At 38.8% G+C, this 21,303-nt stretch overlaps 1 protein-coding gene across 1 annotated transcript in view; it reads left to right on the top strand.

Annotated features, from left to right (window-relative positions):
• Positions 1 to 21,303, top strand: part of LOC140272814 (thyroid hormone receptor alpha) — a 109,053-nt gene that overhangs the window by 50,240 nt on the left and 37,510 nt on the right. Inside the window, exon 3 of the mRNA XM_072368284.1 lies at positions 17,976 to 18,189. Within this exon, the coding sequence (XP_072224385.1) occupies positions 18,134 to 18,189 (56 nt within the window). The 5' untranslated portion in view covers positions 17,976 to 18,133. The remainder of the gene's footprint in view (positions 1 to 17,975; positions 18,190 to 21,303) is intronic.

The following is a 21,303-nucleotide window of genomic DNA, read 5'->3' as shown; positions in this document are numbered from 1 at the left end:
GTGAATCGTCTTGTGCATTTGTGAATCGTCCTGTGCATTTGTGAATCGTCCTGTGCATTTGTGAATCGTCCTGCGCATTTGTAAATCGTCCTGTGCATTTGTAAATCGTCCTTTGCATTTGTGAATCGTCCTGTGCATTTGTGAATCGTCCTGCGCATTTGTTAACCTTGTCCTGCGCATTTGTAAATCGTCCTGCGCATTTGTAAATCGTCCTGCGCATTTGTGAATCGTCCTGAGCATTTGTGAATCTTCCTGCGCATTTGTGAATCGTCCTGTGCATTTGTAAATCGTCCTGTGCATTTGTTAACCTTGTCCGGTGCATTTGTGAATTGTCCTGCGCATTTGTTAACCTTGTCCTGTGCATTTGTAAATCGTCCTGTGCATTTGTAAATCATCCTGAGCATTTTTGAATCGTCCTGTGCATTTGTGAATCGTCCTGTGCATTTGTAAATCGTCCACTGCATTTGTAAATCGTCCTGCGCATTTGTTAACCTTGTCCTGAGCATTTGTGAATCGTCCTGTGAATTTGTTAATCGTCCTGTGCATTTGTTAACCTTGTCCTGCGCATTTGTTAACCTTGTCCTGTGCATTTGTAAATCGTCCGGCGCATTTGTCAATCGTCCTCAGCATTTGTAAATCGTCCTGCGCATTTGTTAACCTTGTCCTGAGCATTTGTAAATCATCCTGAGCATTTGTAAATCGTCCTGAGCATTGTAAATCGTCCTGAGCATTTGGAAATCGTCCTGTACATTGTAAATCGTCCTGAGCATTTGTAAATCGTCCTGTGCCTTTGTAAATCGTCCTGAGCATTTGTAAATCGTCCTGAGCATTTGTAAATCCTCCTGAGCATTTGTAAATCGTCCTGAGCATTTCTAAATCCTCCTGAGCATTTCTAAATCGTCCTGAGCATTTCTAAATCCTCCTGAGCATTTGTAAATCGTCCTGAGCATTTGTAAATCGTCCTGAGACTTTATAAATCTTCCTGCACATTTGTAAATCGTCCTCTGCATTTGTTAATCATCCTGTGCATTTGTTAACCTTGTCCTGAGCATTTGTGAATCGTTCTGTGCATATGTTAACCTTGTCCTGTGCATTTGTTAACCTTGTCCTGAGCATTTGTAAATCGTCCTGTGCATCTGTTAACCTTGTCCTGTGCATTTATAAATCGTCCTGTGCATTTGTGATAATTGAGACTGATTTAGCTCCATAGAATATTGTTGTAAAAAAGAATCTTAATATGTCAACAGGAACAACAGTGAGAGAGTATCTCAGAAACTCCATGACTGTAAACACACTTCTTCACTTCTTTATTTCCATAGAGATTTGATTGGTCAGAGGGTGGTGCTTTTACATGGTTTGGTCTCTTATCTTGAGCATCTGCAGCATAAGTTGCCCTGGTGATGCACCTGATTAGAAGTGAATCAGCTTGACGATACTGAAAATCCAGAGCTGAACCTTAACACGAAGAAAATTACCTCCCAATATGTAAACCTTCTTCAGCAAATGCTACTAATGCCATAATCCTGTGTTATTAAGCTTTATTAATCAATTAGTGTTTATTTATATGGCGCTTTTCATACAAAGTAGTTATAGCACAAAGTTCTATCCATTAACAAGAAAATAGTAAAAATAAATAAGAGCCACACCCACCAAATACCCACCCAAATTCTCAACCCAGAAACACACATATCACACTCACACAAACGTGGCTGGTATTCACCATTGTGTGCATGAAAAATGTAAATAAAATATAGTTATGTATTAAAATGGATAAGGTTCAACTAAAAGTCTTCCAACTAAAAAGGAAAGTCTTAAGTTTGCTCTTGTAAGGATCAACATTCCCAGCAGTCCTCAGGTCCTCAGGAAGCCTGTTCCAGAAACGAGGACTGTAATACCTAAAAGTTTTAGTCCTCACTTTGGGAATAAATAAAAGACCAGCCTCTGAGGAGCTGAGAGCCCCAGGACGTTCATGAATTAAAAGCAAATCCGATAGATATTTTGGACTAAGACCGTTAAGAGCTTTAAAAAACCAATAGAATTATCTTAAAATCAATCTGGAAGCACACAGGAAGCCAGTGCTGATATGTTAAAACTGGGGTAATATGGGCTGTCCTGCTCTTCATCAGCAGGCGCAGCTGAATTATGTAACAGCTGTAGTGGAGAGATGTTCTTTTTGAGAAGACCAGAAAGAAGAGTTACAGTAATCGATTCTGCACGTGATGAATCAGTGTCCCTGCTTTGGCTTGAGAGAGGAACGGTCTCACTCTGTCAATATTCCTCAGATGAAAGAACCTCATCCTTGTTCTATTTCTAGTGTGGGATGTAAAATTTAAATGTGGATAAAAAATAATTCTTAGGTTCTTTACCTCGTCCGATCGGTTAATGGAAAGCGGTTCCAGTTTTTAGTACAGTTCCTCTCTGTGTGTCTCCGGACCGATAACCAGTAATTCTGCTTTTGTCCTGGTTTAGAAGAGATTTTAGTATCTCGTAAGGTCTTTGCAAAAAGAACATCTGTTTTCTTAGTGGTATTTTGGTCGCTTTGCGCTTATTCACAGAAAATGAGCACATAATGCAGATCAACATCCATGATTATGGCTGTTTCTTACCTAGTAAAAGGTCAGTAGTGATAACCCCCTGTGGTTAAGCTTCTCTGTTAAACCCCAGCACTGTGTGAGCTTGGAGCTTTGCAGTCACCCTCCATAATGAAAGTTGGTGGGGAGAGATGGTTGTTATTTTTTCCAACACTGTCAGTCTCCATATCTACTCTTAGCTTTTTTGAGCAATGAAGCCTTTGATGTGGTGCTTCAGTCAATGCTGTCGGAGACATTTGCGTGATTTATTCACACAACATTTTTTCTGCTCAGATACATTCTGATATGCTTTTATTATCTGCATGTCGGCTCAGTTGTGCATAAAACAGTGTTTGTTTATGTGTTTATGTTTGCACTACCAACATATACATGCCTCTAATATTTTTAGTCACATTCCTGATTTTCATTGTAGCTGTAGATAGTTAAAACCACATAATTTAGGCACCTTGTCGTGATTGGAGTTTGGTCTAGTTTTCTATTTAATAATTTGAGTGCCCAATCTAATCCCTGTTGGGAGGCATGTTGAAATAGTTTAATATAGCACGTAGTACACTATATAGGAGGAACGGGCGTTCACTTCTTGATGTAGCTGTCACTTGAAATTGCTACATCTAGCATTCCTGCTTTCTTCTGTAGTTTGCCATCGCCTGCTTGTCAACCTGGATCTGGAAGTCTCTCAGGATCCACGTGGTGCTCAGTCTGGGTGGGTCCCATCCATTAGCATCTGGTTGATTTGTGCTGCTAGATGTTCATCGAGTGCAGTTAGTGTCTTTAGCCAGTTGTTTGTATTATATCAAGACCTCGTGCTGTCCAGCTCTTCTCCTTTGACTCCTAGACTCTTGGATGCCTGTCACCATTATGGTCCCTGGTTCATGTTCAGGGCAATTGCTGTGGTCAGCTCTCAGACCCTCTAGCCATGGAACATTGGTGTTATGTGATTATTCTCTCTTATATGCTCTTCCAGTATTGTTTAGTCCTGGATGACTCTATTGTCATGTTATTATCCTGTCACTGACCATATACTTTGGATGGTTAGGTGGATAACATCCCATATATTCTTTTAGCTTCATCTTCTCTAGTGTATCTTCTCAGAGGTGTATCCAGTGTTGTGAAATGTTTGGCAGCCTCTAGTGCCTCAAGTATGGTGAGTTTGTTGTATTTCTTAGGGATTTCCCTCTTCATTGTACCTTTCTGAAGCTAACCTCCCTCCGTGTTGCCTTGATCTTGGCCTCCAACCTTTATCTCAATGTCTCACACACAATCGCTGCAGCTGTGGTGGTGTAAATCAGCTTATTGTTCTACTTTGTGACTAAGCCTTGGCAAAAGGTCACGCAGGCTTCAAGTATCAAAGATCATCCATGATCCTCCATCCCAGGTCAGCTGCGCTCGTGTTAAGTTTATGAAGGCTTTCTAATGGGGCTTAGTACCCATTCACGGATGCTGAGAATGATGATGTATCCCCCCTACCCATCTTCCAGGGATAAATCCCTTCTCACTGTGATTGCTGGAATGGTAGCATTCCAACAATGGGAGATTCTCCACTCTGTTCCATGAATGTCTCGTTCCGGTAGCCCTCTTGCCATCAGTATGTCCTGGTCCCCCAACACCTAATGTAATCTTTTTAATCCGGGCAACGTCTAATTTTTTTAATTCTATGTCTCTTGCTCATATTAGTATCAAGGTTCTCGAGGTTCGATTCCTTTACCAACAATAAACTTTGGTAGAAGGCACGCTTTACTGTTTTCTTCTTCCATTGTTTGGTATACAAGTCTGTAGCTTTAAACTTTCATTATATCATTTATGTGTTACTGTTAAGTGTCTACTGAAACCTTCCACTCTTTTCTCAATCTTAAAAAAAAAACAGCCCAATCAACTGACAAACATTCAAACTGCCTAATGAAGTCTGTTCTTGTCAACTGATATTTCAGCTGGGTAGAAATGAGAAGCTGCTAGGATTTCACATACAGTTGAACAAAATACAGTGGAGCAATTAGTTGTTGCAATAGTCCCTGAACCAGCCCTGCTTTTGTTTTGTTGGGTCAACAGGCTGGGTGTCGGATTATGATTATTCCTACGTGTTAGCAGCATCAGGGTCAATTATGTAGCTGTAGCTGGGCCTCAGCTCCTGCTGAATGAATAACATCAACAGTAGACAGAGAGATGAGGGGGAGTGCCGTCATTCTAACACATCCACGTAAACGGAGAGGAGAGGCGAAAGGAAGGTCAGCCATGGCAGACTTACATTCTTGGCAGTCCTCACAGTGGCTGATCATTAGAGAGGGAGAGAACACGGAGGATCGGGGAGATGGAAACAAAGAGGGAGAGGTGGAGGATGAGAGGCTGCAGGGATGTGGAGAGTGCTGGAGAGCTTTGATTGCTGAAGGTCAGTGTTGAATTTTAAGTTGCTTATGTGCATGTGTGAGCTTATTTGTGTCATAAAGAACGAATTGTTGAAAGTGTCAATTTCACAACTACCGAGAACAAAGTTTGGATTTTTATGAGCGATTCACGTTTGTTGTGCTTTATGCAAACATGTCAGTGTTTGCTCCAGCCAGCCTTCTTGTTTAAGTTACAGGGCAGCCTCGTACTTTGCTCTAACACTGTTCACTGCAGCAGGGAAAGGCAGGAACTTTTCCTGTGGATTAGACCCTCAAACCTAATATTTTTAATTTTCACACTTTTTTTGTCTTTTAATAAACTCTCAGCCTTTTAGGCTGCAACTGTTATCTGAAAGTGCTATCTATATCTATATATATATATATATATAAAGTTTTTGAAAGTGCTATATATATATATATATATATATATATATATAGCACTTTCAAAAACTTCATATATATATATAGACATATATCTATATCTATATATATCTATATATATATGAAGTTTTATGCTCATCGGTCCAAATTCTCATAAGACACATGAAAAAAGTAATATCCTCACATTTGTAGTTTCCATAGTCATCTCCCTTGCAGTTAGTTTAATTCAGCTAATTTAGCTATTTGCTTACTGACTCAACAGCATACTTCTGGTCATACAGTCTTTTTTTTCTGAGTGGATAGTTTGGTTTGTTAAGAGTTGTTCGGAAGCCACTTATGAAAGTTGCAGGACTTTGTCTTTTTTGGAAATTCCTGTCCATTGTAGCCGTTTTTCAGTTGTGACCAGACATCGGTTTCTTCCAAAAGCTGCCGAATCATGGACTCGTCTGACCACAGAACATCGGCTCTCTGTCACTTTGTCCATCAGAGATGAGCTCGTCTCTAGAGAACTTGGATATATGGTTCCCTCCTTGTTTAACACAGTTCCAGATCAGATTGGAAATGCTTTTCCAAGGTACTCCTGAGTCCTTGACTTTACTGATAATGGCTACGGTCTCTCCTGAAGTGCAAAGTCACATATATCCAACAGTTGTTTCCATCCTTGACCTGCACACATTGAGATTACCATTAGCTCACTGCTGTTTAAAGTTATTATTATGTTACAAAGAATTTTTACAATGTTAAAGTTAAGAAGTGAAACACACTCCTTGAAGTCAGTGAACAGGTGTGAGTGCCTAAGTCTTCTTCTACACAAAATGCTCCAACACTGTTAGCATTCTTTCTTTTAGTGGTCGGCGTATCACTGTGGATCTGTTTCTATACCGACAGATGCCACTCCACATGTTGCTGTTATTCCTAAGATATCAAGTTAAATCAGCACTATGTCAGCACCCACACAGAGTGTTACAAATGCAACTTTTCTTCTATGAAATCTCAATGATAAAGCTTCAGGATAGCTAAAATTGGCAGAGAATCTATTCATACAAAGAAAGACATGCTATAGTAATGATAAGACAGCAGTTGTGGGGCATGTCATAACCATAATTCATGGAATCTGAAAGAAACACATTGGAATGCAATTGTATTGCTAACATTTGTTCACTCATTAACTGCGACCCTCTCAAGTGTTTTAAAGCGCCTGTGTGGACAGTCACAGATGGAGCAGAGAAGTGTCAAATCGAGAGAAAGAAGATGACGTTTTAATGTTGTTTTAGTGATACGAGATAAGAAGCAAGTCAAAAATGCACAATGAAGTGAACACACTGCTGCAAACCAGAGGGATAGACATAAATGCTAAGTCATTAGTGCATACATGGTCGTAAACAGGCAAACTCCCACAGTCACATAAAAAAACAGAGAAGACAGAGAAACGCACACAAAAGCAGGCACCCACACATCCGCACTCTCTCATCAGTGCGTAATTACAGCAGCAGGCAGAGAAATGGCGGCCATACATAGTCAATGAGAGCGGGGAAAACAATGAACAGACAGCAGATGATGGCTGTAAATAAAAGACTGAAAGTGGAGCGAGGGAGGAGCGGAGGAGGACACGGCGCTGGTGGCGCTTGCAGAACAAGGAGTGGAAATATTCAGGACAGAGAAGAAACAAGGGAAAAGTTCAAGGATGGGGAGGCTGACGTGGGAACGCTTTCACTTGGAATAGAGCATCTCCTTTTTGTGTCAGATAGAAATATGGATAAGGAAATTTACACCTCAACTCTTTCAATGCATGCGCAGAGCAGTTTGGCAGACAAAAGAACTTTTTAATAAAAACTAAATGTCGAAGCGACTGTGATCATTTCATCAGGTGAAGAAGGAGGAGAAGAAAAGGTCGACCGTCGGAATAATTCCTAGATGACCTTCAAAGGCTCAACTGTCATCTTCCCTATCTGAGCTGTCTGGCTTTCAGCTCAATGTTCTTATTGCTTTGTAATTTTTAGAATATGTGAAAACTTGATACACATGCTTTGCAGGAGCTTGAATGTCGATTGAGAATAAACTGTCTTGTCCCATTATGAGCTCACATTTATCTGACCCAGACTGATTAGGACAAGTGAGGTCATCTAATGGAACTTTATAATGAAAGCAAACATGTTCAGTTCATGTAAAATTACATGCAATCCTGTTCCAGTCCAATTCATTCAGCATAATTGTATTTGTACAATACCAATACTAAAAGAAACGGATCACATTCAATCTTTACTTTGAAAAACAAAAAACACCAGAGCAGGTCTAATGGAGAATATCAGAGAAAAGAAAAGAAAAAAGTCAGAGTTAAGGACACAGTAATAGTATAAGGTCTTGTAAAAAAGTCGTAAGCAGTATTCACAAGGTTTAGTTATTAGGATGTAATAAAACATCATCTAGTTCTTTTACCAAGCTTTATAAGATATGTTAACATAACCACAGATTAGCAGCAACACATGACATATTATGATGTGTCATTGATTATTAATTGCTTGATTTATTGATCATCAGTTAGTAAGCCCATTTCTGTAAAAGCGGAGGTTTTACAAGTTCATTGCTCTGGAGCATTCAGTTGTATGTTAACATGATGCCAAGCAGGAAATATGAGCAATGATCTCAGTGAAGCAATTGTTGCTGCTCAATAATTTAGGTAGGGTTATAAGGCTATTTCCAAACTATGAAGATTATTCACAAGTGGAAAATATTCAAATATTCAAACTGTCGATCTTGGACGTCCCAGCAAGTTCACCCCAAGGTCAGACCCAAGAGCTATATCTCAGACTCTACAGGACTCAGTTACCATGTTAAATGTTAAAGTTCATGACAATACATTTAGAAAGAGACTGAGCAAGTATGGCTTGTTAGGAAGGGTTGCAGGAGAAAGCCTCTTCTCTCTAAAAAGGACATGACAGCACAGCTTAGGTTTGTAAAGCTGCATCTGAACAAAGCACAAGACTTCTGGAACAATTTCTTCTGGACAAACAAGCCCAACGTGGAGATGTTTGGTCATAATGCACAGCAGCACGTTTGGAGGAAACCAAACACAGCATATCAGCACAAACACCTCATACCAACTGTCAAGCACGGTGGTGGAGGGCTGATGATCTGGGCTTGTTCTGCAGCCACAGGACCTGGGCACCTTGCAGTCATTGAGTCCACCGTGAACTCCTCTGGATACCAAAGTATTCTAGAGTCAAATGTGAGGCCATCTGTCTGACAGCTAAAGCTTGGCTGTAACTGGGTCATCAACAGGTCAATGATCCCAAACACAGCAGCAAATCTATTACAGAATGTATGAAAAAGAAAAGAATCGAGCTGTTGAAATGATCCAGTCAAAGTCCAGACTTCAACCTGACAGCAATGCTGTGATGGGACCTTAAGAGAGCTGTTCCTTAAACCAGTGCTGCAAACCTCAGTGAACTGAAGAAGTTGTAAAGAACAGTGTCCTTAGATGCAATGTTTTTACATTATGGCATAGTTTTTTTGTTTGTTGTTTTTTTTTTTAGATAATTACAGTTTAATGTGTCATGTCGTTGTTTTCTTAGCTTATATGTACTTTATCTTAACACCTGGTGAAAACCAGATGGTCTTCCATACTTCCATTATAAGTTTGTTTTTCACACAACTGTATAAATACATGAGATGTAAAGAGAGCAGAGCAAAGAGAGGTGTTCAGTACATTATGGTAGCCTAGACTGATAACTCTAACTCTCAAGGTGCCTTTGGGCCATCATTTCAAGGAGCTTCCTGATGGAAATCAGGAGTGGGGAGCACCCCAGAGGACAGCATACCTTCAAGTGCTTCAAGACTGACGTTAAGAACCATTGGTTATATGACATAGGCAACAAGTTTAAGGAGACAACAAACAGAGCCCTATGCACCAGGATTATCTGCAGCTCCTGTCCTGCAACACAGAACAGGAGGAATATCTCATCCAATAATTAGTATAACTATGAAAAAGTTAGAGACTTAGACAACTTATTTAGAGAAATATCAAAGCATCAACATGGTGGATTAGCATTTCATAGCTTTCAAATGTTGTACCCCACTGAGTCAGGTGATTAAACAAAAAATTCCTTTTTCACCACTAACATATCCAAGTTTTTTTCCCTGTGTTATATTTTACACATTTAGGTGGACATGGCACCACATCTTTGACAGGGATTGACTTTTGCACCATCATTTCTTGTTAGGATAGATAACAGTAACTCGGGTGACCCCTTAACCTTTCACCTAGGTCCACCATAAATTCAATATACCTATTTAGCATGAATAATTTGGGAATTTCCCCACTGTGGGACTAATAAAGGACTATCTTATCCATCTTAATAATTTTAGTATTGTCATCATTAGCATGCGAGCACTCAAAGTAGCAAGTAGAACGTAAATTGTTGGCTCCAGGCCAGATTAATGACCCATGTGAGAGAATTTCTAGAATTTCTCCACCAACACTGATTAGCTCATTTACTCTGAATCATCTTATCCCAGAATATCCTAATCTTTTTACCCCGGTTTGGCATTCTAAGAATTTACTTCAGCCCGGCTTGATGAGGCTTTAGCTACTGATATCTTGCTGCAGCTGATGCAGATCTGCACATTATCCTTAGCTAAGCTACACATAGGCTAATATAGACTGTACATGACACTCACAACTGCTGTCACATCATAGATCATTTCAGAACTGTAACACATCAAATTGCAGCTGTTCTAAGGTTCTAACCAGTTGCAGTATCTGGAGTTCATCTTCCTTAAGGAATGGCAGCTGTCAGAACAAACTTTAGTTCTGTGGCGTAACTGGAGGTGTGCCTTTCAGTACATAAGAAGCAAGTATTTTGTTTTGGATAAAAGACAATGTTTCCAATTGTTTTTTTTTAGCCATGAAAAGGCAAGTTATTTAAGATAAGTCGGTGATCAGTTTCACTATTGACACTAACTTTAAAACTCATTTGTTAGATTTTCTAGAGCTTCAGAGTACATTTGATTAATAAATTTAAATGAATAAATGTAGACAATCTGAAATAAACCTTGGTGACAAAGTAGCTTTTGTGCTGCATGTGCTCGGCCTTTTTGAGAGCATATATAGTAAATGAGTGATGAATTTGGAGGAGGTTAAAGGGAGAGAGGCTTTAAAAGAGAGAGAGAAGGTGCTTTAGGGGTACGGAGGGAAACTCATCTTTGATCACGCTGCACTGCTCTCTCTAATCAGCTTGGATTTCAGCCAAAGCCGGCCTAGTCAGTGAAAGAGTTGAGGTGTGTTTGAATTAAGCTGCTCGCGCAGCTGAAAGGTGATTTTTTTGAGTTAGTGTACATGTATACCTGTCAGGTAAAGAGTGGAACTGAGATCTGTGCATGTGATTTTGATGGTTTAAAATAACATCTGAATCAAATGGATTCAGATTAGCTCAAAGGTCTACAGTAAAACAACATGGACATTAGGGAGCGCTTGTATATTTCCTTGGAATTTCTAAAATATTTAGGAACTTATATTATGCATAAGGTTTAAAGGTTCCTTCAGGTAGCAAAAAACACCTACATATAATTTCTTGTTTGTCTTGGTTTGTCTCAGAATAGTTTAATTTGTCTTTGTGTTCTTAAACAGACTTTGTGTATTCGATTATTTGTGTATTCTTAGATATTTTATTCCATGTTTATTTCCAAAGTTTAATGAGATCAATTTTATATTTATTTAGAATTTTTCTATGATTTTGTCCTTTTTTTTAAACTTACCTAATGAGCTTATTTGGATTCTAAAATCCTGCTCGTATCTAGATAAAAGTGCAACTACAGACTATTTGGGCTGTTACAAGTTAGAAATGGCAGAAAGGCAGAAACTATGTGGGATCTTTCACACTCTTGTGCCATCTACTGTTACATGTTGAGAAGTGGAACTCGGCTTTCTTTACTTTCTGTAGGTTCAGAACAGGAAAGCATGGAAAGTTTATTAATTGTGACCAAAATTAAACTAGTAAATACTGTGACAAAGTGCCAAAAAAAGTCTAAAAACACTGAAATAAACTACCGGTGTATTCATTTTTTAATTCCAGCTTCTTTAACATGCCCACTTTTGCTTTTTAAGATTAATTAATATACAAGTACATGATAGACTAACTGATTAATGTAGTTTCTATGAAAATCAAAGAAGTGAAAAAAATGATTGACTTTCCTTATACCCAGAGTTACTTAAAGAAAAATTAAAAACCCAAAATATCACCAGATAACAGTAAATTCACTGAGTGGAAAACAGTAACATTTGTGCTATTTTTCTTATGATATATTTGGACTGATTGCATTAATCACATAAAGCAAGAATACACACTTCCTGCTTTCAGCTTATCTATTACGAAGATTTCAAGTTAATGTCTTTACGTAACTTCTGCTTAAAATGGTAGGCATTTTCCTAATCCTGCACTTTTTATGAGATCACATAGGGTTGTGGGAAGTTTTGTTGGTTCAAATTATTACAAATTATATCAGATGGCAGTTACAGTTTCTAGTCCTTTGATACTAACTCCTATTGTTAGTTTTGTTCATTGAATTTCTGGGATTTGGACTGTTGGTTATACAGAATGTGACTTTGAAGGTTAGACAATATTTTTGTATTCATAGTACAAGTTTATAAAATGATTGAGGAAAGGGATCAAATGATGTACAGGTAATTATAAAAATGATTCCAAATGGATTCAGGTTAATCAGTTAATAATGTACAAATAAGAGAATTGTCCTCAACTTGTTTATTCTATTAAGCAAAAGAACAATTAAATGATGATTTGTCTTCATGAGTTTTTTTTTTCAGCACCAAGTCACAGTACAAGTCTCCTCCTGGTAATTAACAGTGAAGTTACAAATCTGTTCTCTTTGAGCGAGCACTTCCTGATTGTACCTAAATACTCACGTAAGTTTAAGTTTTAGAATAACGTATTTAGTTAGTTTCAGCTGCGTTGAAAATCAGCCACGATTCATAAGTGTTTCTTTCTCTGTGGTCGAGCTACATGCGTTGAGAACAGCCTCTGAAGGCTGATCCCTGTAGCGACCGGGTCAGCTCAGGACACTCTTGCATCCAGGCTAATAGTATTGTGGTAGTGCTGTTGCCCTCGTCTGGCCCTGTGTGCTACCATGTGTAAGGTAATGCAGTGGAACTGTGCCAAACTTGTGACTGGTGCGGTTTTTGGATCTAGCCAGATATACAGGGTCACACAAGTCTTGAAAATTAGTGGTATTACAGTTTGTGAGAATTTTTACAGTGAAATGAAACAGCGTTATTGAGTTGACTAATTTCAAATGTACTGTTCCTCACCAAAAGGATTAAGAGTGTTGCCCAAAACTATGAATAGACAGTAATATTTTAATCTCTGGCAGAGGTCCATGGTGTTAGCAGGATAATCCGCTCTGAACACTGCTGGCACTGAAAAATGACACAATTAGCAGTGATGATTAACTAAGGGTACATTATTATTCTCAAATGCTGGAAAAACATCATCAGTGCAGGGCTCCAGACTAACTTATAGCACCAGTGCTCTTAACTTAAAACTTTGGAAGCACCAGCACAAAATGTAAGTACCACTTAAATTAACTTTATTGTAAAAATTTTATATTTTTTCCATTTTAACTGCATTTCTGCAGACATCAAAATAATAAACTATTTAAAGAAAGACCAAACTGCCCTAATGCATACATTTTAAAATCGCACACAGTCAAGAAGAACTTTCTTAACGTTAGAGAACAGAGCTTTAAAAATCACAAATCCCTTCACTGTGCAGAATATTGTTTCCTGGCTCAAACTGTGAGATCAGGTTCTAAAATAAAATCTCATTCCATTTCCAAACAGTCATTAACAAATGTGAAACATAGCTGTCTTTCAATATCAGAACAAATTTTTATTTTCAATAAAAGTATTTTCATACAGTAAACACATCGATGAATGTATTTGGTAGTATTTGTTTCGGTGACTTTAATATATTGACTAAAAAGCAGAGTCGGATTTTGTGAGGGATCAGATTTCAGGAACCATACCAGCTTTTTAATTAGCAATTCAGACATTTTTGGTAACGTCCATCCCCTTCTAGTTTTTTTTTCTTTTTCCATCTCTTCTCGTCTACTCTAGATTTCACAGTTTTTAACCAAATTAAACTAAATCTATCCAGGCAACAATGGTCTTAAAATTAGATAATGGGAGAGCAATTAAATTAAACACAGTGTGATGTACATTTTTTTCTCGACAATATTGAACCTCGCAGAGAACAGTACATTCCTTCATATTCTTTTCAATATAATTACCCTATCAGCACTATGAACAGTGTTGGAACACAATGTACATCATTTTCACGTCTTGTTCTCATCAAAAATGTTTTGCCGTGTCATACAAGGGTCTTGGGGAGAATAGCAGGAGGACTGGGTACAAGTAACAGCTCAAACCACTCCATAGACAGGAATCTCTAGATAGGGCTCTTATACACCAAACCATCGTGAAGAACCAACAGTGACAAGAAGCCCCCTACTGTGTCTCCTTTCGTGGCCAGCGTCCAGGCAAATAAAGTCACACATGAATGCACAGCAAAGACAACCTTCATCTGCCAGCCAGGACGTACTATCTGCAGCTGAGCACACCAGTGCAGAAGGGGGACATAGTGCATGCATCCTTCCATCCATCCATCCATCAAGGTCGGACGGGGGTCTGGAGCCTAACCAGGAACCTACACTACTACCACTACACTATCATGCAGCAATAAGGGGATCAAGAAGACCATATAGATTTAAAATAAAAGTAAAGATGAGAGTGTACTTTTTCAGAGGTGATTTCTATATGTTGGTTTTCGGTTTGTTCACTCTTCACTCTCATAAGCAGTCATATGACTAAACAGCTGGTGGTATTTTATTGTATCTCGTCATTTCGAATGGTCACACCTCTGGGTCCTTTTCACTGATTTCTAGCAGCAAACGAACATTCTTAGGTATGAATAAACATACCTAAGAATGAAAAACTTTCAATATTCCTGGCAGCCACAGCGCCCTCCCACCTCCTCACTCTGACCTGTTGGGCCAGGTTTCCCTGCATCTCCAACCAACTTACTGCCTTATTATGCTGTTTTTGTCCAAATGATTTTTGTCTTAGTTACTTTAAGCACTAGATCTTCAGGTTTGTTTGGCGATTTTGTGTTATATGACGACGAGTCTTTTGATCTTGAATGTTTCACCCAGGTAGTAGCAAATCCGCATATAAGGCAATAGATGAGCTAGCAAAAGATGAAAATAGATGAACTGTCTGTCTTCTTCAACAGTCTTTCAGGCCCGTGGTAAATACAATTACAACAACTTTTTAGTAACACATTAAGAGGAGCTGTCGATCAGAGGAGCTTTGATTTACCTTTATTTCTTTACATATGATTGAAATGTAGCTGTGAACTTTAGAGCACAGAAAGTCAGAAAAACACCCCTGAAAACAGACGAAAACAATTTTGAAAAAATTCCTGTAAGAGTAGTTCTAAGTAGCTTATAGTAAATTAGATTTGGTTCCTCTAATAGATGCAGGATTGAAGCAGGGAACAGAGAACACAGAGGGTGTATTGTAAAAGCAGAAATGCTGCTCCGAAGTCTGTGTCAGGGCGCTTCCACGTGAGAGTTCGATGAATCTGTCCAGACATTCATTCAAGAGTAGATGTTTCTCAAACTTCATCCAGAAATATTGTTGAGACATTTGCATCCTTTTCATCTCTTAACTTAATCTACAAACAGGATAAAATGAACTAAAACATCTAACATGCTGGACTTTCTTTTCTTTTACAAATTCTCTGTTAAGCCTGTTGTGTTACTATTGTTGTTCCCATTGGGTTGGCCAGTCTCATATGTACGGAGGATAAAAAACAAATGATTTTTTGTCCATGCGTATGTACAGTACCCTCCGGATCCGCCAGAGAGATGACAACTCTTGTGGTTTTAATTGGCCACAGGGCTGTTGATCAGTACTAATTTCCTGATCAGGACATTTCAGAACAATGTGAACTTGATGAAAGAGAAACGTGCAGCTCTGTCTGCTTAGGACTCTACATCTGCGTGTGTGTGAAGGTTGTGTTCTGTGAAACGGTGAGCGCAGTCATCCTCTCTGTTTCAGTGTAGATGGTTGACGTCTGTTGCAGTAAGTGTATTATGTCACCCGTAGACTGCACTCAGGCATTAACACTCTGCTGTGGTTAACTGAATTACCTTGACTGGTCTAACGACACTATCCCTGCACAGAGACTTCTACCTCCATCAAGGAGGTTTTGTGGTTGGTTCAGCTACTGTTTTTTTCAGGAGGATTACTCACTTTCATGAAGTTTTTACCAGAAGTGGGACGAGGCCCATCATAGATGTGATTAACTTTTGATATGGATCTGGATCCAGGAATTTTTTATGCAGCGTTGGTAGATGTATGCAGTCTGGGACTTTCTGCTTATTATACCAGAGGTGGAGTGTGGCCATTATCTTCAACTGCCATCTTTGCTGCCTCCTTCACCTTGGATTAGTTTGGCTAAAAAGTCTGTGAAAATGGTCAAATTCAGTGTCGAAGGACAGAGACTGAGACGTGAACAGAGAGAAAATGGATTTAATCTTGAGTAATGGAAAAAGATGAGCAACATAGATCTGTACGTTGGAGCAGATTATTGATTCGATGTCCCACATCTTCTCAGATTCCTCCACACTGAAAACTTAACTTTTGGATGGAACTTGGGTGAACTTTGCGTGAGTTGTGTGCACGTGACTGTGTGTAAGTTCTGTAAATTAATTTTGAATCCAAAAAGCCCTCACCGCTTTTTTGGGGGGGTCTAATTTAATAAAGTAGACCAAACATGTCGCTCTCACATACGTTGGTTCACTGTTAAATACTGAATACAACTATCATGAATTAACCCAAATTACATTATATTGAATTGGACTGATTAGGTTAGGATAACATTTAATCAAACTGTTTGTTAGAGTTGTATTAGACTGTTATCCTGTAAAGTGTCCTGAGTTGTCTTGTGTTGGGGACTGTTGTGTGAATAAACTGAATTGAAATTGGGTTCAGTTGTGTGTTCATTAAATAGAGTCATAGTAAGAAATGTTTATCATTCAGTAGAAAGAAGGACAATGTAAAGTGTGTGCATCAAAAGAAAACCCTGAACTGCTCAGGGCCCCTGCATACAAAGAACAGCCTCAGGGCTTTATGCTTTCAGCATTAATGTATAAACAATCTCAAATTTATTGCAGCACGAAGTCATCTTCACATTCTCTATGGTGCCATTTCCTCTTGCTGAGCAGTTTAATGTGGCCTTTTTCCTTCTGCTCATCTACTCTCCATCCCCCTTCTGTCATCTTTAGTTATTCTTCTACTTCCCTAAGTGATTACACTCAGTGATTCATTTAGCAGATGCTTTTATCTAAAGTGAGGTACAGTGAAGGGACATATTTGGGGGCAATATTGGTTCAGTATGTTGCCTAAGGACACTTCGAGTCAGTTTTCTTCTGATTAAAGGACAAACACTCTACCCCCTGAGCTACAGCCATCCCTGATTATTTTACCTGTAACAGATGTTGTCTTTTTGCTACAATGATGTCCAGGCCAAGGAATTGAAGGAATCAGTCAATAACCAGATGACAAAATAGTTTGTTCCCACTTGATCCTTATTTAATTTCCCAATTTGCACAAACTCAATTCCTCCACTCGACTCCTCTATTTGCACCTCAGTTCCTCCCACCAGGGAGGTGAGGTGACAGGCGTTTAACTTAATGACACATATTTGCTGCAGAGCATCATTTTAAACTGACGTCAAGAAGACGTGACATGTGACACATTGTTTTGTTGCAGCACACAGCCAGATAAGCACACGTCAGATGAGAATTATATCTGTCAGTATAAATATTCTCTTTCAATTCAATTTACGGTGCAGGAAATATGTGCTACACCCATTCAGAAGTCACAGGCCCCGACAAAACTACCGTAAAAGATACACTGGCATGTCCTCACTTATGGCTTCTCTGTTAAGCCTCCTCTCTCCTCCAGGTGTATTTTAGAAACTGAAAGTTCTTTACAAAATATTTGGATGTAAAAAATTTAGCAAGGAGGCTGAAATTAGACAAATAAGCTTTTACTGACACATGCTAAAACAAGCACTGCTGTAGAGGTTTAATTTTCCACTTCAAATTTTTCCAGAGCACTCTATTTTTAGCCAAAACCATTAAGTCATTTAGAAGAAGTTTTATCTAAAGCAATAAGCAATTAAAGCAATAAGTGAGGAACGACATTTAGACTGCAATGCAGTTATTTAATTTATCTAAATAACAAGTACAAGCAGAGCAGATGCTGAGCTGGAATTAATTGTTTAAATAATGTATTTAAAATCAATCTGATATCTGATGGAATAGAGCTGCAGTGTTTTGGCAACATACGCATTAGCTTTAAATGCACAACAAACCCATATAGCCTACATTTCCTATAGAAATATGCTATAAATAAGATGTGTTTTTGATGGAATAGAAGTTTTAGAAAGTGCTGAATGTCAAAAAGAAAGAAAGAAAATCCTAAATGAATATTTCTTTTTTTTAGATGGTGTTGTGATGTGTATCTTTTCTCTGCCCCTTACAGCTTCCTGTCCCACCCACCATGCTCCTCTCAGCCAGTTCACGCACACTGCCACCGATGGTTGACTGCTGAACGGGCTGCCAGCGAATGCTGAGCAGGCTGACAGCTTTGGTTTACGCCTCCTTGTCCTGTGATTGGCCACTGGATGGGACTGAGGCAAAATGGAGCCAATGTTCAACAAGCAGGACAGCAACTCATCAGAGGGAGATGAGAAAGGGTGAGACAGATGGAATGTGATGGACTGCAAATCTGTTGGTGGTTCTTTGTGTCGATCTTTGATGTGAATAGACAGAAGAAATTGATAGTGTGACTGGAATGATGGATAGATGGATGGATTCACAAACGAAAGATGGACAAGCGCAACAACAACCTTAGTAATGATAGTAACGAAATGAAGACAATAAATTTAAACCCTCAGTCATGCTGCTATATGCACTTACTCACTACACTTCACTGGCACATACAGACGCACTCATTCTGCCCTCACTGCTTCATTAAATGCATTCACAGAGGCCCAAGTCAGAGCTGAAGAAGCAAATACAGCCACATAGCAAATTAAATCCACACAGAATGTAAAAGGGTAGGAATCCTTAGCATAAATAGAAATGTTTACAAAAATGAGTAAATAAATTATAAAAAAAGGCCTCCTTTAAGCTGGATGGGTTCAGCTGTTGTTAAGTCAGACCACATATACTTCTATCCTCAAGTAGGTTATTCCATCCATACATTTTATATACCTGCTAAAGCCTGGAACCTATTGCGGTTGTCATTGGGCGACAGGCGGGGACAGGTCACAAGTCCATGACAGACAAGACCATTCCAAAACATTTAAAAGTCTCCCCTTAAAACCTTTAGTGTTGCTTTAGCAGAATGCTTATGGTCATTGTCATGAAGCTCCATCCCAGTCTCAAATTTCATGAAGACTGGAAGAGATTTTTGTCACGGGTTGTATTTAATACCATCATTCATTCAGTTCTGCTCAATTTTCCAGTCCCTGCTGATGACAAGCATCCCACATCATGATGCTTCCACCACCATGCCTCACTGAGTTTGTGCGGCGTGGCATTTTTATCGTGATTGCCAAAAAGTTCAGCTTTAATCCCATATAACCAGAGTGCCTTACTGATTAACTCCAGACATGTTTTTGTTTTGTTTTTAATTTGAAACTCTTTGAAACATTTTTTTTTAGATAACCATTTTGTTGAGTTAACAACTAAAACTGGTCTTACATGCTATGAATCTTTGAAGCTCTTTCAGTGTAATCTTTGGCATCTTTGAACTCTTTTTGACAAAAGAGCTTCCAGTGCTAGTATAGAGCCAGTTCTAAGTTGGTTCTAGTTTAGTTTTCTATAATCGGAGAGCCGACGCAGAGCCCAATCATTACTACACTAAATGTCTTTTCAAAACAAGCTTAACCCTCCCAACTCTGTATTCTGAATTTCTGTAGACAACCTCAGTGGATAATTTATCTTCTCAAATCAGCAGATCAGTGTTTTTTACATTTTCCCAGCAAATGGATATCTTAGTATCAACAGTCTAGTTTCTAAATGGTGTTTTAAACAACAGTTGGTGTAAGTGAACACTCTGCAATGCCAAACACTGATTCCAAATAATGAAAAGCAATATAAACACAACATAAGTGGCATCTGTACACAGCAGCTGGTTTTATTAAAACACCTGACAGTATTCTTATAGACATATCTGTTTTTAGGGTTAATGTGAATGTCGCTCTATGTGATGCATTGGGTAGCGTTCATAGTTCATAGCAAAATATAAAACATTGAACAGCATGACAAGAACACTGAGTTCATGTTCTTCCTCTACTGCTTTGACGTTTCATCCATGTTGCAGTTCAGTTTTATTATCTTTTGAATTAAACAGACAACACTGGTTCCTGATTTTCAAACATGGTGGTTGCAACATTTCACTTGTTCTGGTTGGTTTCCAAGACACAGCTTTGCTTTGGCACAGCAAAGAGTTAGTGCCAGAGTACTAAATAATTAAATAAACAGTAAATTTTTTAGTCAGAGCTTTAGTGGTCAAAACAGAAAGAACTGGTTCTGAATTAGCACGGGAAAACCCGTGCAATCTTTCTTTTACCTCTTCTGTTTTGGTGTCTACACACTCTTGGCTATGTTGTGCCTTTCCATCACATGCAATCCCAAAACATTACAAGTGGAATTACAGGTTGTAAGGCAACAAAATAGAACAACCCTCAAGCGGGTGAATGCTTTCACAAGGCACTGTCCAAGGTTGAATATATAAACTCACACAATTTCTTACATTAGTAGCATTAGTAAATTATGAAGACTGAATATAAAAGATGGAAGGTTACCCCTGGGTTCAAATAATTGAACTAATGCACAAGTTCCTTCAAGTTGCAGTATTTCCAATGGTCAATAGAGAGTGAACCAGGGTATGGTTATATAGTATTGTGGCGTCGTCAGACTCCTCTTCGCAGCCTCTTAGGGGAATTTTATCAATGTATTTAGCAGATATACATGTCACCAGAGCAACACACGGGGATTTCATTAGACAAAAGATTATTGGACTAATTTTATGTATAACATTTTTGCATACATACATGGACACAAACAAATTGTAATCCCCAGGTTTACATCTTGTACGCACATCTTTAGAAATTTACTTTACAGAGAACACCCCGGGCTCAGTGGCTCATGCCACAGAGATATATTATATGACGAGTTAAGATATAGTAATCGCTCCTCCAGTGGGAATCTGTAAAACTGTAAAACAGTAGTCCACTAACTAACATGTCATGTCACGTGGGGTGGATCCATCTAGACTGCATTATGCAGACAACTGTCAGTTGTGTAAACTGCAGAAAAGATACTTTTTAAAAAATTTGATTTGACACGTCACTTTCGTTTGTTTTTACGTAAGCAACGGCAACGATGTCAATCTTTTGCTCGACACGTCAACAAGCTTGAAGCTGCTTAAATAAACAAAAAAAAATTTTTAAAAACCATTTCATTTTGTTTATTCAGCTTTACAAACCACTTGCAGCTGGCTTTATGCGCTATATGTGTGTGGGCTTTCATGCACGGGTTGTAGATGTGTGCGTGGATTAGTGCAGCGCGGAGAGCTGGATTAGAAATATGGAGGGCAAATGAAGCCTCAGAACGCAGACGAAACCTCAGGATGCCCCAAAATGTGAACATCGACAGGGGATTTTAGCCGTTTGTTTGTGCGCATGTGCGTTTCTCACATAGTGTCAGTGAGCATGCACGTGTTCTGATGAGAGCTGCCTCATGCCTCAACTCCTCCCCTCTGTGATTTGTGACTCACACAGCTTTCTTGATACAACTGA

The sequence above is a fragment of the Leuresthes tenuis genome, unplaced genomic scaffold (genome assembly GCF_036924035.1).
Source record: "Leuresthes tenuis unplaced genomic scaffold, fLeuTen1.0.hap1 SCAF_17, whole genome shotgun sequence".
Lineage (NCBI taxonomy): Eukaryota > Metazoa > Chordata > Actinopteri > Atheriniformes > Atherinopsidae > Leuresthes > Leuresthes tenuis.
Note: the sequence above shows the minus strand (reverse complement) of the source record. Positions and strands in the feature narration are given on the sequence as shown.